We start from the raw sequence: 17016 nt of genomic DNA, 5'->3' as shown, positions 1-17016 counted from the left end.
ATATTATTTTGTATCCTATTTTGTTACCTAGCGGAATCCAAGGAAAATACACGATACCGATGATGTTTATGACGATAACAACAGACGAAGATAACGTGCCAATTCTCTAAACGTGCACACTAAAGGATTTTTGGTCGGACACGATATTTAATATTTTTTTCTCCCAATCTTGCTTCTCTTTGTACTTCTCAAAATCCAACAGATTTTTAGCTCTTAAGGCAAGTGGCAATTGCTTTTTCTTCAACTTGTTGTCGATCTTCACAAGGACAAGAGTGGAATCTCCCGTGTCGACTCCCCTCTGTAAGGCCATGTGCAGCTCTTCCCGGCAGAAGTTGCTGGCTAGGTAGTTGTTCGACAAAACAACCAGAACTTGTCGGCTGTTGTACACGCTTTCCGCCATATTTTGGACGATGGGCCTTCCGAGCTCAAAATCCCGGATGTGAATGCGATAGGGAACGGAGTGCTTTTCAAGAAGAGAGATCAGATTTTCAGTGACCCAGCTGAAGTCTTTAGAGCTGTAGCTGATAAACAGCTTGTTGTCTAAAACATCCTCTCCTTTATCATCTGAAATAGGTACATAAAAACGCATTGAAAAGACAAGTTTTAAGCTCAAACATTCATCTCTCTCATACTGGCATAAATGGATCTTTTTTCATTGAAGCCATGACTTCTCGAAATGCCCACGACCTACGCTTTTCCTCGTCTGCCGAATCTACACTGATAAGTTAGGGCTGTAGCCAGTATGAAGCAAATCGAGGCACTTGCTTCGGTAATTTTTTCGTGAAATTTTAAAACAAAGCGTTATTCCAGTAATGCCTTTAATATGTACTCATCATAAACACTTAAAATACTTCCGAAGATAATTTAACCACGGAAATTGCCTCAGTCATATTTTTTTTTCTGGCTACGGCCCTGTAAGTATTTGGAAATCAGTTGACTTCCCTCATGCTTTCCACATTAAAGATCACAGCGTTTCCAAGGCACCCAATACAATCATATATTACGATGCCGAAAGACGATCTCGTTCCCAGAGCCCACGTGTCTTTTGGTCAGCGCCCAGACGCGGAGTTCTGGAATAATCCAGAATTTTTAAAAAAAAGTGTTGTTCGTTAGCGATGCGGTAGTCTAGTGGTAAAGCGAAAGGGTTATTGATCGAACATTCCCAGGTTCGAGTCCAGCGAGTTTAGGCATTGGGGTTCGGATTTTAAAAATAGATATTCATTTCCCATTTCCCAAGCGCTAAGCGTCCTAAACTGACGATAACAGTCAATTTAGAGAAACTTAGGAATTGTCGATAATACTCATTTCAGAGGTAGAGGATGGGTTGAGATTTCTTATTCCAGAGCTCCGCGTCTTGGCGCTGAACAAAAGACAGGTAGGCTCTGGGGACGAGATTGGCTGAAAAAAACAAACTTGTTTCCAGTTTTGTAAGCGAGATTTGAATATTCGAATTTTCCCTTGCAATTCCTGAGAAACGATACCTAGCGTCTTTCGATTTTAAATGAGTTTCTGTCATGTGATCTTGTACAGCAGGTGCTATAATCTTCAATTTATCAGGCAAACTAACACGCGCCAGCCTTGCAGTTGCCACGTCTCACATGAGCGAAGGAACAGGGATATTTTGCCCAGATTTTTCATGGTTAACGAGTTGGAATAACTTTGAATGACTTACGATGGTGCAAAGTTATATCTTAGGGGTAAGGTTTTCGTCGATGTCGCCTTCAAAGAACTTTAATTAATATAACGGTCCCTAACAACTCACAGCCGCGTTCGCCTGAGGATTGTCTCCTGCTTTCGCCAAACTGAATAGCGACTATTCTGAAGCTACTGACAGGTAGGCCAGAGTTTAATATTTTCTGCCTGTGAGAAACTTACATTTAAAGCGCCTTTTTCTTGAAAAAAATCCCTTTTTAAATGCACACAGCCCAGTGAAAATAACAACGAAGACAGCAGCGCAAACCACCGGAACAAACCACATCGACAGTTTTTCTTCACGACCTGTTGGATTTGAAGGTTAAGAAAGTATGTATTCTGGATTACACAGCAACAATCCTTTCCAAAAAAAATGGCGTCCATAAAGAAAGTGCCTTATCATCTACGCACAACAATTGTAACACTGATACAGGTTCAGCTTATGGTTTTGCTATGAGGTATACGTATGGGATAATTAACAATTATGCACCGAAATGGAGTTACGTAGTAACATAGGCGTACGAGCCGGGGGGAGCAGGAAGGGGGGGGGGGGGGGCAGCACCCCCAGTCTCAGAAATTTTCGGGCAAAACGAACGAAACGATAAAAGATGGAATTAAAACATATATAAATAAGGCAAAAATATAAAAAAGAGCACTTGAAAGTATAAAAATATTACTTCTGTAAAAAGTCCTTGCGGTTGATCTTAAAACATTTGAATTGCTCGGCTGCTGATCTGTTGATCGCTGGCATTTGCTGCAGTTCGCGCCAAACTTTCGCGCCACTTTTAAGGCGGCGCGAGAGATCAAAGATGAAAGAAAGTTTTAGTTCGAAGTTTCTTCGTGGTCTGTACCATCGACTCTTTGGGCGACGCCGGCATTCGAAACTTTTTCAGATCAAAGGGACTTTTAAGGTGAGTTCAAGCAGCCTTCGAGGCTTTAGGTAAATATTTAATTTAGCGTTAGCAATTTATTTTGCATGAAATTTATGTGAGGTTCTCAAAACTCTTTGTTTCGAATACGTACAGTTTTATGACTTTTTTAAGGATTGTAAACGAATGTTTCTTTCGTACATTTTGAGGGAGTAAAAAACGGATTTTCCCTCCCTCCGGCATCGTCTTGCGCATCTCAACACATCTTCTTAACGTTTTAAGTTGTATTCTTACACTTATCAACATTACAACATAGAAAGGGATCAAAGAACTGTACGATACACGAACTCGGACCCTCCAGATCTGAAGTTTTCACCATTACACTACAACGACGAACATGCTCAACCCAACACAGTTCTTTTCATTATTTACTTTTGTATAAGAAGTCAATTGATATCCATGTATAATAACAGAAACCAAACCTAACCTGACCCTAATTTTTCTCTAGGCACCAAAAATGTTTCTTCAATTTACCTGAGTGCGTATATATTCAACCTAGATTAAGTGAGGACCAACATTTTAACCTTGGTCAAAACGGATTGAACCTGAGAACGGATTTTACCGGCAACATTTATACTAATGTGGGATATTCGGCAAGTTTCCACGCAAAATCTCTAAAAGTGGGCAAAGCCAAAAGGCAACAAAGACAATGAAGTAAAATTCTTCATTATCAGAAAAAATTGAGGTTTTTTTATCTTCAATATCACTTCGCTGTGGAAATAGTGAGTCCGTCTGCACTCACGATTTGTCATTGCTAAACCATAGTGTCAGCCGGTTGCCTTACTTGTAGGTTGCTGTGTTGTTCGTGAAGTAGTAGTAGTTTCTTGTTTCTCATCTGAGAAAATAGAATACACAAGCGCCACAATATCAGTTGAGTTGTACAGTTATTAGTGACTGAACGAGTGACTTTGTATAGGTGTGTTTTTCGTATTTATTATTATTATTATTTTTTGAGGGCCTTTCCTGCGCTCACAAGGGAAAAGCGGCTTGTTTATCCAATCGTGAAGCCGAGAGTGGCATAAGTGACAATATTTCTCCACAACTATAAACACATTTTCTGAATCGTGACTCACAGCCAAAGGTAACTTTTTCCTTTGTTTCACAAACCTGGTTTTTAACTCAACAAATCAACTCATCTAAACTATGGGGTGTCTTTATAACATCTGTTGCGCGACATCACGGTTCAAACTAGGTTAAAAGAGGAACTGACCACAAATTTAAAAAACTCCTGAGCAAAACAGCTGAATGAAACTAAAGAATTTTTAGGGGTATCTTTGTTTACATTTTTTTGCATCATTAGAGCAACACTGTTGTTTTCTAATCATTCCGCCAATATAAAGTACTAAGTATTTGAAAAGGGTTGTGACTAGAGGGTGAGACACTTGGTTTTGTGTATATAAAGTACCAAACGAGCTAACCAAAGAAGAAAACAAAGAGAGTACTTCCCCAATTTACGCTATGTTTCAGGGGTAATTACCTTGTTCGAAGAACGAAGTATAGTTTTCGCCTCCGTTTTTAGACTTTGGACTCCTTTTATTATTATTAGTTTTTGCGGGGCGCGCCCTGGCTGCGCATGCGTAAGATTTCTCTTTCTCGTAGAAGGCAGTTCCAGTGGGATTCGAACTCGATATCTCTTCCGAGTTCAGAGGCAATCACGATAACCATTAAACCACGAAAGACTACGTGAGACACTGACGGGGAAATATGTATTTAAGAGTTGTGTGGGTGACCGGAAACGAGTTTTTGTGTTTTCGTTGCACGCAAGGCAAGAATGAAAACCTTGCAAGCGAGACAAGTCGACCTCTCGCGACTTTGTCGCTCACTCATCCACTTCGCGAACGAAAAATCACGATTCGCTCGCCAAAATATTTTCTCCTGGGATTCTCGTGAGGTCCACTTGTGGCAAGTCTATGTATGACTCTGTAACATATATCGTGATTTTATAATTATCCCAGTATTGTTAAGAAAAAGAGTGAAATATTTTTAAATATCATCGTAGGGACTTGCAAAGCATCTGTTTTCTGGTTTTGATTGAAATCAATGCCGTTAACAACAGTTTTAAATGTAAACAAATATCCAATCATTGAGGCACGGAATGTGAACTGTGGACTTCGGACTACGGAATTGAAACTGGTTATTTACCAAGATATTGTAACCTACCCACATGGGAAGTGGAAGTGGGACCAAAAACAAACCAAAGACGAACAGGAGGCTAATGTTACAATATCTTGGTAAATAACCAGTTTCAATTCCGTAGTCCGAAATCCGAAGTCCACAGTCCACAGTCCATGACTCAATGATTGGGTTAAGTATAAGTGCGATCGTGGATATTTGTTTACATTTAAAACTGATGTTGCAAGTCTCTACGATGATATTTAAAAATATTTAATACTTTTTCTTAACAATACTGGGAGAATTATAAAATTACGATATCTGTTACAGAGTCATACGATAACCGGATATTGCATTGCGTGCAACGAAAACACAAAAACTCTTTTTCGGTCACGCACACTATTCTTTAATACAAATTTCCCCATCAATCTGTCACGTAGTCTCTCGTGGTTAAGTCGTCATCGTGATTGCCTTTGAAGGAAGAGACACTGAGTACGAATTCCAGTTGAGTCCAAAAACGAAGTCAAAAACTATACTTTGTTCTTCGAACAAAGTAATTACCCAAGAAACAAAGCGTGTATGGAGGATATATTCTCTTACCTCCTTTATTTTATTTTCTCTTGGTTTTACTCAGTTTAAATATTGTGTCACCAGAGCAATTTATGGAAGCTAACCATTACGAATCGGTGCTTAGACCTAATCACTAGAGATCAGTGCCTAACTGAGCAATGATGCTTTGAAAATTCGAAATGTCGCAAATAAATGTATGGGATCGTCAGTGCTTTTGCCACCTAAGAACTTACCAGGCTTAAAATTGACTAAGGGCCCGCAAGCACTAGGCTGACAAAATTTGTTTGGCTGAACCAAAGATTTCAACAAAAATTGTCTCCGCCAAATTTTCAATTTGGTAATCGTGGCCGCACTTAAAAACTTTTTCTTCAGATCATGGCGCGTAAATTGTAAAATATTTATAGTTTTCACGCCTGGCAAAAAATTGTCCTGCTCCGATGCAGGACGACGGCGCCTTCGAAGTTTGGTAAGGCTTGACAAAATTTGGTGGGGAAAAAGTCACCGTGCGCACTTGTATCACGGAAATGATGACAGATTTTTTCGCAAAATATACAAAGTTTTCCCAGTGCGTATGGGTCCTATGTTCAACGAGTTCTTTTACTTTGTGAAGTCAATTTGTAAATAGTATATATATGATGCCTTGTTCTGTGAGCAAATTTTAATGATAGTGAGACAAAATGTAAACAAATATGTCAGCAAAAATTGCCTTATGTACATTATTACCTTCTTCAAAGTAATGGACTAATTGGACAGAATCGTTTTTTATTTTTTTTCCTATAAAGCATTCCATCTGACAGACGTACTCCCCAACATCTGCATTTGTCACGTTCCAGATGTCGAGAAAGAACTCAGCTTCCACTACCCGCTTGCATTCGTTGGTGTTCTGTTTCCTTATAGTATACTTGGTGTTGTTCTTTAGGGTCTTGTTTCCGTGATACCATGTCAAATCAGGACCTAAAAAACAGTTTAGCCAGGCCATCGCTGAGCATCTCAGAGTCGCGTTGGAGAATTTCTTGACGGAAACAAGTGCATCGTATGCTTTCATGTACCAATTGCCACCTATGTTGAAACACAATTAATAATAATATATATGCAAGAAAAAAGTATGCATCTCTGATAAGGAATAAAAGGCAGTTTAAGGTAACACAGTGCACAAATTAGGAAATTCAGGGCAAAAAGAGTTTACTCCGAGCATTCTGATTGATCAATGATCAAAGGAAGTCGGTGACAGCCAATCAAATGTGAGACCTGGATGACGCAATTTTCTCGTGATTGTGTGATAACCGTGCGTTGCTTCTTCCTAACTACCTAGTAGGGCAGGCTGAAGTCAGGGACTCATCCTGCTAAAGTCTATTTGAGCAGTACGCAGCAGTTACAACGTCCCCTGGGATTGGTTCAGAAAACAATGGACCAAAAACAAACAACCAATCAACCATGAACCCTAACCCTAAAAACGATAGAAGGAAAGGTTACGTTTATACAAACGTTGGCCGTGTAGCACTTATATTTTAAACAGAGTTAACTGAAGAGAGCGTAGTGTAACCTGAAGTGCTAGATTTCTATCCCATATGAACCATGTGAGCGTTCGCCAACCCTAACGGCTAACGCTCACATGGTTCATATGGGATAGAAATCTAGCACTTCACGTTATGCTACGCTCTCTTCAGTTAACTCTGTCTAAAGGGATCCAATGATATTACAAGTTGTAAAGAGCTCCTTTCTACCTCGCAGTGACGCAAACTATTTTTAAAGTCAGCGGTTCTTAAGTTCTACCCGATGCGGTAATTAAAACATGCTCATTGCAATTAAAGGGGTTATGTCACGCAAAATTATGTAATTTCATGACATCTGAAATGCCCAAAAAGTAGAATGAAACATTGCAACAACCACCAGAAACCCATAAGGGTTGAAACGTGTAACGGCCCCTTCGGTGCTGGGAAACAAGCTTCTGAATATTCAGTTTGCTAAGTACCATATTTGGAACAACAAGAGAGAAACATTCAACCAATCAGTTCGCAAGAACACCGTGACGCAATACCACCAATGTTCTCGCGCTAAATTAACTGGAGCGAGGGGTTTCCAAATATGGTACTTAGCACTGAATATTCGGAAGCTGTGAACGCGCGTTACACGTTTCAACTCTTATTTGTTTCTGTAACCACTTAATACCGCTGAACAACATAAACGTAATGCAACAAGAGGAAAGTTTCGTGGCCGGCATGGACATGGTATGTACCTGTAAGACATGAAACATGTACAAACTTAATAACATGCATTCAAATTTTGTAAAATTCTGCAGAGCTTCCATACTTAGCGTAATGCTGTCAAACACAATAAACTCCTCGTTCACTTAATGAAATGATTAATACTTTAATAGAATTGTTTCTCACTTAACAATATGAACAAGTTAAAATCTTTTAAAAATGGTTACGGCCCTAAAATTTGCAAGAAACAACTTTTGCAAGTTTGTAACTTGCTTATATTGTTAAGGGAGAAACAATTTTATTATATTTGTTTCAATTTTGTTACGTTTTCGAGAAGTTTATTGTGCTTGTCAGCATTCATTAAAGTTTGTAAGCTCTGCCTATTATAAAATTTGTATGCCACGGTCTTTATGTATGTCTGTGTATCCGTGTTCTTCATTAATGATTTGTATGCAAGTTTTAAAAGTTTGTACGCCTCTCATTAAGTTCGGGTGCTATTAAGGTAATTCCTTTGAAATTCTTCTACTATCAAACTTTTTTGGAAACTTGGCATAATTAACATTCATGATATGAACATTAAAAAAATGCAATAAAAAAATGGGGTCACTGTGCTTGTTTACGCGTCAGCAGGCTCTTAAAATGGGGTATTTTTACTGTTTGCGCGTTAAAAATTTGAATCACCTTCATACAGAATCAAGTCTTCGTTACTTGAAAGATACAAAATTTTATTTTGAGAATAAAGCTTCTTTTATTCACATAGGCAGTATTGCTTCATCTACGCCGTTTTTGATTGCTTGGTTGTGGAAATAGTGCACTCTTTTGGACAATTCCGTGGTTAGCTTGACGTCCTCGCCTTGGCCAAAATACACCCAGTACGGAACTGTTTAAAAAAAAAAATCATGTTCTACTATCAAACTTTTTTTCTTCGTCAAATATGTTCTTTATTAGATTGTTCTTAGCAAATACCTGGAAAAAAATTCGGGGGTCACCGTGCTCGTTGGAGAGAAAAAGAGCATTTATTTCGCTATCGCGCTTAGTTTGAGGGAAATCTCTTGTACGCGCACGTGCTCATGAGCGCGCGCTAATGACGCGAAAATCGTGCGCAGTAGGGATGCGCAATGCAATACCAAGGAATTACCTTAATTAATTCTGCGTTGATTTTATTAAGGACTCGAAAGGGTTTTCAGCTGAGCGCGCGCGCGTAAGCGACACACGCAATTCTAAAAGCTGCTCGCGTCAGCTCATGATTCAAAATAAAGAAATCACTAATTTCTCTCACCTTTCTTCTAATTTCTATATATATGGTATACAAGCAGACATCTCCTATTCACGAAATTAAAACTACGACAATTCTTCACAAACGGTGTAATGGTCACTTAAATCCCTTTGTGTTGGCCTGTAGCTCCACTCGCGCGCGGTCTCGAATGAGCGGCTGACGCATGCGTAAATGCTGATCTTGTGACCTCCTCATTTTTCCTGATTTTGCAACTTTAATCGTTTATATCTCTGCTTCCGGACGGTAATTGTTTTTGCATTTTTTGCATGTTATCTTAGATTAATTTAAAACGTTTGTCTTTCAAATTCAAAAAGAATTAGACACACATTTTATAAAAACTGATTTTTATGAAAAAATGTCCCACAAATTTTGTTGAATTTTAAATATTTTAGAGATTATTTTTAACATTATCTGGAGAAGCTAAATGGGAGGTTTTCACCGTCCCGTTTTTTCAGACAAGACAATATATGTTGATTTTAAGGCTCAAAGAAATGCCTTATATCGTTACCATGTTAACGTTTTTTATAATGGATACTTAACCTGGCCAAATTTCGTCTTGATATGATTACCCTAACTGCATCTACGGACAGAATATGTTTATTTGTTTGAAAGAAGGAGAAACTATTCCGAGCCTCCTTAAATTGTGCTCTGTTAAGTTTGTTTGCAACTGATTAAATTTGAAGGCGTTTTGTGTCCATACCGGCCACGACAGGAAAAAGAAGCAAGGACGGACACAAATGGACAAGATTGAAACGGACTGTACTTGACGGTACAATCTTGAAAAAAGTCACGTCGGCCCGACGTTTTTCAAGTTTATCAGTGGCAAATCGCCTGTATAGAGGCAATTTTGTCAGTAACTTAAAAGGAATTCTACATTTCCATTTTCGAGCTTAATTAAACTTGGGAAAAACTAAAGATTTCCCCTAAACGCCCTAAAATAACGTTACATTGCCCCGTTACGTTCACAGGATCCCCCAAAACATACCGGGTATCAACAACTAAACTTTTCGTAATGCGAAAACGCATTTCCAAACACTGATAGCTGTCGATTCAACTAATAAGTTGTCGACTAGAAATTGTCGACAACCTGTGGTTGTGACTCAGAGCAGAACATTTTGATGCACCGGATACTGGACTCAAAACCAAGGACACTTTTACCTCTGACGTCTGGGTTTACACCTATGCTGATAGAGCGGTTTTCATTTAATTAGCTAATTAATTGCTTGGGTTTTGCATTACTTCACTCAGTGATTGGTTCAAAGTTCTCGCGCCACTTTTTCAACCAATCAGAAGTGAAACCAAAATCAATCAAGGCTCGAGCGTGCTCATTTTCCGCGCTTTGTGTCGGCTACGTGAAATTCCTTCGAGTTTTGATTGGTTTACTGGATTGTCTCCGTACTTTTTGATTGGCCAAAGTAATAACTTTGGTTTTGGTTTTACGACACTCAAAAACTCGCTCTAATTGCATCGTAAGTGCTAACCAGCCCATAATATACATGAAAAAATTACTCAGTTTTGATTGGCTAAAAACAGTGCAATTTTCAAGTATTGTAATTCGAGCGCAAATTACAAACTTATAGTTGTATGACTTTTGAACGAAAGGGCTCGCTGTCAACTTCCATTTTCTCGTGTACGTTATTAATTTTCAGACATCAAAATGATTCGCCCTACGGCCTAGTCTGTAAAACAAAACACTCGTCAGGGCCGTAGCCAGAAAAAAATTATGACCGAGGCGACGTCCATGGTTAAATTCTCTTCATAGGTATTTTAGGTGTTTATGATGATTACATTTGGAATAACACTGGAATAACGCTTTATTTAAAAAAAAAAACACGAAAAAATGACTGAGGCAAGGGCCTCGGTTTGCCTCATATTGGCTACGGCCCTGCTCGTTCTTATTTGTACCAAATTGCACTCTAAATAATATGATTGGCCGGAATTCTACTAGAGACGAATCGTCCGTCTGAGACGAACTTGCGAAAATTAAGAAAGTTCGTGGGATAAGTCGTCTGTGTATGAATACGGGAAAACTAGTGAATCACCCGTCCAGATTAATTATCACTGTAAGTCGTCTGTCAAGACGAACTATCTTGGTAATTCGTCCAAACGGATGATCCGTCCTTTTTCCCGTATTAAAACATAGACGAATTATCAGGCAAACAATACTATTTTGCACAAGTTTGTCCCGGTATTGCCAATACTAACAGATATCAACGGTCAGTTTTATGTACCACTGTTGGTGAGCGAACAAAAGGAGATAGTATCAGCAAAGTTCCCTGCTAGCAGGTCTCTATTCTTTTGCGTTCGCTGGGTTGATGAGTACGGGAGAAGAGACCTCTACCATGGGTCTAAATTCACTGTGTTGAGCATGCACGGCGGTTACTTAGCGACCGAATCCTTACGTCATACTTCATGTTGTGTGGGCTCACTTAACAACACCGGAATTACTGTAAAGAAATGCGTGGGACACAGTGGGCTCAAGTCACAGTCAGCAAACATATCATGGCGCATGCGGTTTGCATGAGGAGTGTCGTCGAAGGTTGTGGACGGCGGTTGGATCAGAGCGAGTTTCGACACATGACAGAGAACTCTTTCTCCCGTACTCGTCAACCCAGCGAACGCAAAAGAAAAGACACCTCTGGTAGCAGGGAATCAGCAAGGCAGGATGAGGTAAGAGAACGGATCCCCATGCCCCATCATGACTTTTTTTTTTAATCTAAGCTACTAAGTTCTCGTTCCCAATGCCGCGCATATTTAAAATTTCATTACGTCATTACAAATGGCTAATCAGGTGCCTCTGTAAAAATAGCTGCTTAGCTAAAATAAGATTTTAATAAACGGTCATTGGAAGAGGCCCATTTATGAGGTATCTGTTCTCTTACCTCATCCTCTCTTGATATCAGATCAGATATATACATCTTATTCGATGGTTTAACATATAAAACGTGCGGATATTTTTCGAGTTGCGTGAAAAATACGAGCAATGAGCAAAATGTCCGCGAGTATTATATGTTAAACCATGTTAAACCATCGAATAAGAGATTTATTTTTCCACCACAAAAAGGTGTTATTTTGTTTCAATTTTATTTGGTAAGTGTTTTAAAAAAAAGCATCATCTGTCCTTTAGAGCGCTTGTGAACGATGTAATCAGCACAAAAAAAAGCCAGCGAAATGTCCTTTTATTTGATTGGATAAACGAAATGACGAGTGACAGGCGATGACAAGCTAAATTCTCAGGCTTTGTATAGTGTTGAAAACAATTTCCTTCATTGAACAACTCCCGTTCCGTCCGTATTTTCTCCGTTCTAAACCGGTCAAACCGGGACACAACAGTGTATTACCGTCTCATATTTTGCGCGTTATCGTGACCAAATATGGTAAAATGGCGTAATAGTGGATATATAATTGTTTTCATCCATGGCCTGCGACATGAAAGTGATGATTGGTGAAATTGAAAAGATGACCAAGTTTCATCATTTTTTTAAACTCTTGAGACAAATTTGTTTATAATTCGATCTAAGCAAAAACGTATGTTAACGAAAAATGTGTGAACAATGGCGTCAGTAAAAAAAAAACCCTTAACTCCAAGATAAATGGCAATGATCACAAGAACACTTACATTCGACCACGATGCTGAAGCTTTTGCCATCTGGACAATTGCTGACGGGTTGACTGGGTTCTGGTTTGCAAGTGTAAACTCCAGCATGTTTAAGTAATGGTCCGGCTAAGAAGCAGGCAGCCCAGCGGCAAAAGTACTTAGAAGCTGCTGCTCCAATCGAGGCATCTGATTGGCTAATATCGGAAAATGTCGAAAAAAGATGAGGAAAAAATGAAAAAAAAGCCTTTTTTGGATTTCTTCTTCCCCATGCCCTTGATCTCTGTCTCTCGGCCAAATTTGGGCATTGTTCTATGCGCCATTCGCCAATCGGCAAATGGCGCATAGAATCTTGACGATATTTACAAACATAGTTTTTGAAGGCATAATGATTTGTTCTACGAGACAGAATCTAATTTTTTAGACGGCAAGTCGATTACATTTTTCATTGAAATTCAAATTTCGCGCTTTTAGCTGCTTACACCAATGGGAACAGCCGAACTTAATTTGATTAAAAATGTTGGCACATTTTAACTAACCGACGCTATTGCCGCGGGCTATTGTTTTTCTGCCTGCTTCTTAGCCGGACCATTACTTAAAGCGCACAAATTGAAACAGTAACGAACTGCGAAGAGTGTCATGATTTAATCGAGTCAATGATTGATAAAGACCTCCGCTACCATTGACGAGTAGTTTGTTGTCTTTGTACCAAAGGATATCACGTATTGCTGCACCGGTAAAGTCGCAGTCCAAAATCTTCCTGTCGCCTTTTTTATATGAGAAGGGTCCCTTTGTGCAAACCTCCTGCGAGGCAGTAGCTAAAAAGAAGCCACATCATATTTTATTGATAAAGCAAAAAAAAATCGCTGACTTTAAAAATATCCTCGTTATTTTCATACGCAGCTGCGAAAGCTTTTCCGGCTCTTAGAATGAGTCTAATTTTTCACAAGGGTCCGTTTCTCGAAATTTCGAATTCTTTCGCTGTCCTTTCCTTGATTTCACGATTGCCTCTGTATATTGAAAACGGAGGGGATTTACGCCCTAAAACTCCACAATTCATTGTTCTTTTGTTATCCTGAAAACATGTTGAAAGACCGGCCTATTACACTATCGGGTGCGAAAAGGTATTTGCATGGGCCTTAAATTGAGAAACAGGCTCTTCAATACTGTAACAGTAAATGCGGTCTGCTTCAAAATGTTTAACCACAACGTGTCCAGGTAAAGGGGAAAATCTTTAAAAATAGGATAGTTTCTATTTTGGCTGAGAGGTGGTCACTACTGAGGATAGTTATCACCAGGGCCCGGTTGTTCGAAAGCCGATTAACTTAATCCAGGATTAGCGTAAACTTTTGTTTCATGTTTTCAATTTTTTGGTTAAAGTTTTTTTTGCTTATTTTTGTTTTTCAAGATCGACATCTACGAATGTAAATTTTATCCGAATATCAGCGTCGAACAGCATTTGGGAGTAGAGAAATAATTTAAAACTTCTTGGTTAATTTTTAATCTCGGATTAGCGTTAATCGGCCTTTGAACAACCGAGCCCAGACTTCTCCAGTAGCCTAGTCGGCAGCTGAAGACGGCTCGCAACCAGTCCTAAAATGCCCTGCAAAACAGATCCGGTCGCTCCTTGTGCAGTTGTTGGAAGGCGGCAGAACTTTATATAACTATCAAGAGTGAATTAGATAAGAGTGTTCTCCCCAGCACAGTCACAAATGTGTCTATTTTTAGAATACCCGTTCAGGCGAAAATCAGTTGTCCCCGAAAGTGCTACTATAACCAAAGAACAAGTTTTATTTTTCTTTGGATTCCAAAACGTTGTTAACTAAACAGTAACTGATGGAAGTTTTAAGCCTTGATTTCAAGAAAAGACATCTGTTTATTTTAACTGGAATGTACGTTTCTGTTTAGTGGTCCGCCATTACTAACTTTAAAATCTTGAGAGAGCTGGATCAAGGAGAAAATGACATCAAAGACTCAATAATTTAAGAATGCAATGCGTGTGTACGCGGCTGAATTAACATGCAGCCCGGGAGTTTCGGGCATTCAGACTTTTGAACAACTTTTGAACAAACTTATAACGATTCACTTAAGAGCTACCATTGGACCGCTTCAGTTGTATTTTATCTCACGTCCACGTTTATTTTGATTCGAATTTGCTCAGTGCTTTTTCAATTTGCCCATTATTGGGCCAAAACACGTACAAAAACTGAACTGACAGTTCTTTCTGGTTTAATTTTGAAATAATATTGATGGCATATTAATTAATGGAAACTACAAAATTATGGTGACGTATTTTCTGACGAATACAATTCATGCAAGACTACAGATGAAATCATAGGAGAATTTCAATGAGTCCTCTTAACTTGACGAATTGATCTTGGGGATGAAGTGAAAGTCAGTTAAGAAAGGTCATTCCAGTTACATAAGCAACTTTAGCGATACGTGGTTTTCATGTTGCGTCACCGCCGTCATGTTGGTGGACGATAACAAAAGATCTCTCATTGGCTCCCTTTGTTCTTCCCTCAGAATTTGAACATTGCTTCATTGTTATGTGTGTCTCTATAGATTGGTTGCAAGCCACGTATTGGCCATTTTACAGTTGTTTGCTCAGCGACCTAGCCTACTCTGAGCAGCTGACAGCTTTGTAATGCATAAGTTCACTGAAGTTAAACGCTGTCCGGCGGGGTTAGTATCTGGATGGGTGGCCTAAAAAATATACCACTTTGTAAAAGAAGCATAGGACCGAAAATTCTATTTAAGGCTCAAAAATGCGAACTAAGAAAGGTACCGATTTTGTTAGCTTGCTTTATGCAAAACAAATATTGATGCAAAAGTAAAATTAATAAATATTGATACACAGTTTTTAGGAAGAGCAGAAGAAAGTTTTCAGGACGGTCGATCGAGAATAAACATTTTGCCATCAGCAACAAAATTTACGACATGAAAACAACCTTAATTTCTTGAACCGCGAATATGAAAGTTGCCATCAGCGAAAAACATTTTGGGAGATGATTGCTAAAGCATATAGAAAGATTTTCACAATAACTAAAAATTCCTGTGTTAAGCATTAGAATTCGACGAAGAGGTAAATGCGACTAAATTTGTTGCGTGCGTTGCTATTTTTGTGCAAATATTAAATTATGAAAATCTTTATTTTTAGCGGTTATTTGAACATAAAAGATGCAACGCTAAACGAGAAATGACATTTTTGCTAATACAATGTATTTGAAAGAAGAAAAATTTCGCGGGAATCGCGGTGAAAATGAGTTAACAAATTTGCATACGTGCTTTGAAATGTGATGCGCGAGGAGACAGGAATTTTATTTCTCTGACAAATGATTTTGTCATTGTAGTGTAAGATGAAATTTATTAGGGAAGCCAAGAATATTTCTTTAACTTCCTGGTTAATCCAATTTATTGCAACGACTTGCTAGTGCGAGGATTGTTTACATGAGACTCACGCTTTTCGCGACTTTTGAGTGTCATAAAATAACATAATTTGCGTGACAATATATCCCTTTTCTCTAACCCAAAAACATTCAGATAGTAACAAACTTCATATTTACTTAACAGATTCTTCTGCTTTTGTGCTTGTCAGCATTGGGATCTGCGATAATTTGCAAGTCTGTTTTTGTATCTCATAGATGTTTAAAATTTTCAATTGCATGGCCTCTCAACCTCTCGATTGTGTAAATAGTTCACCCTGAAGCCAAAATTTAATACATGAAATTTTCGCGACACGTTGATTTCGCGATTTTGAGGTTCGCATATTTCGGGACACCTTAATTTCGCGATTTTGCGAAAATTTTGCATTTTGACTCACTTTAATTTCGCGTTTTTGAGTGAGACACACTCAAGGAGCCAGTAAATGGACAGTTTGAGGATTGTACAAAAGAAGTACTACCTGGAGTAGAGACGGAAAGCAGTAGTGACGAAGAGGACCAGAACATTACCACAGAATAGCTCAAAATGATTGTTATAAACGTGTGTAATAAAGTCGCTGTTTTTTTAGTCATTGACATAATGTAAGTCACTTAATTCTTGCGTCATGTTATTTTCGCGACATTTAATTTTCGCGTCATTTAAATTGCGCGATTTTTTTAAATCGCGAAATTCGCGAAATTAACGTGTTCCAAAACTTTCATGTAATAAGGTAGATACGTTTCTCAGGAACCCGACAAAGAAGGCTTCCTTGGCTAAAAACTACGTTGTTTTACTCTGAAAACGACAAACGATTAACATTCTTTCCCGTAGCTCATTCAGTTGACACAAGGGGATCACGTGCACCTGCAGAAATTTTCGTGTTTTTAAGATCGATCTTTCGATGAGAATTCGATTTAGAGTTATATATAAAAACTATGTTATTTTTTTCTTCATCTGTCTTTTGGCTTGTCTTTTTCTGGTGCAAACGCAAAGCCAAACAATGTTTTGACCTGGCATCAGATTAGACTAACAAGAAGATGAATTTTGAAGCTGAAACAACACCTTCACTCTTTTCTTAGTGTGTGCAATAAACGTTTGCTTAGTGCAACTTCAAGACATGCTGGAAAACGTCCGTCAAAGCAATTTGCAGTTAGTTTTTTGCAGACTATTTATTTAAAGAAGAAACGAGTGAATTTTACTCAAGAGCGTGTTTTG

At 38.6% G+C, this 17016-nt stretch overlaps 1 protein-coding gene across 1 annotated transcript in view; it reads right to left on the bottom strand.

Annotated features, from left to right (window-relative positions):
* LOC138052717 (toll-like receptor 2) overlaps positions 1–12489 on the bottom strand; it is a 12807-nt gene extending 318 nt beyond the window's left edge. The window contains exons 1-5 of the mRNA XM_068899277.1: positions 12403–12489; positions 6027–6362; positions 3406–3456; positions 1876–1998; positions 1–564 (exon numbers count right to left, since the gene is read on the bottom strand). The exon at positions 1–564 is cut by the window's left edge and continues 318 nt beyond it. Coding sequence (XP_068755378.1) covers positions 107–564; positions 1876–1998; positions 3406–3456; positions 6027–6348 — 954 coding nt within the window. The 5' untranslated portion in view covers positions 6349–6362; positions 12403–12489 and the 3' untranslated portion in view covers positions 1–106. The remainder of the gene's footprint in view (positions 565–1875; positions 1999–3405; positions 3457–6026; positions 6363–12402) is intronic.
* Between the last annotated feature and the right edge of the window lie 4527 nt (positions 12490–17016).

This window comes from Montipora capricornis, chromosome 1 (assembly GCF_036669925.1).
Source record: "Montipora capricornis isolate CH-2021 chromosome 1, ASM3666992v2, whole genome shotgun sequence".
NCBI lineage: Eukaryota > Metazoa > Cnidaria > Anthozoa > Scleractinia > Acroporidae > Montipora > Montipora capricornis.
Note: the sequence above shows the minus strand (reverse complement) of the source record. Positions and strands in the feature narration are given on the sequence as shown.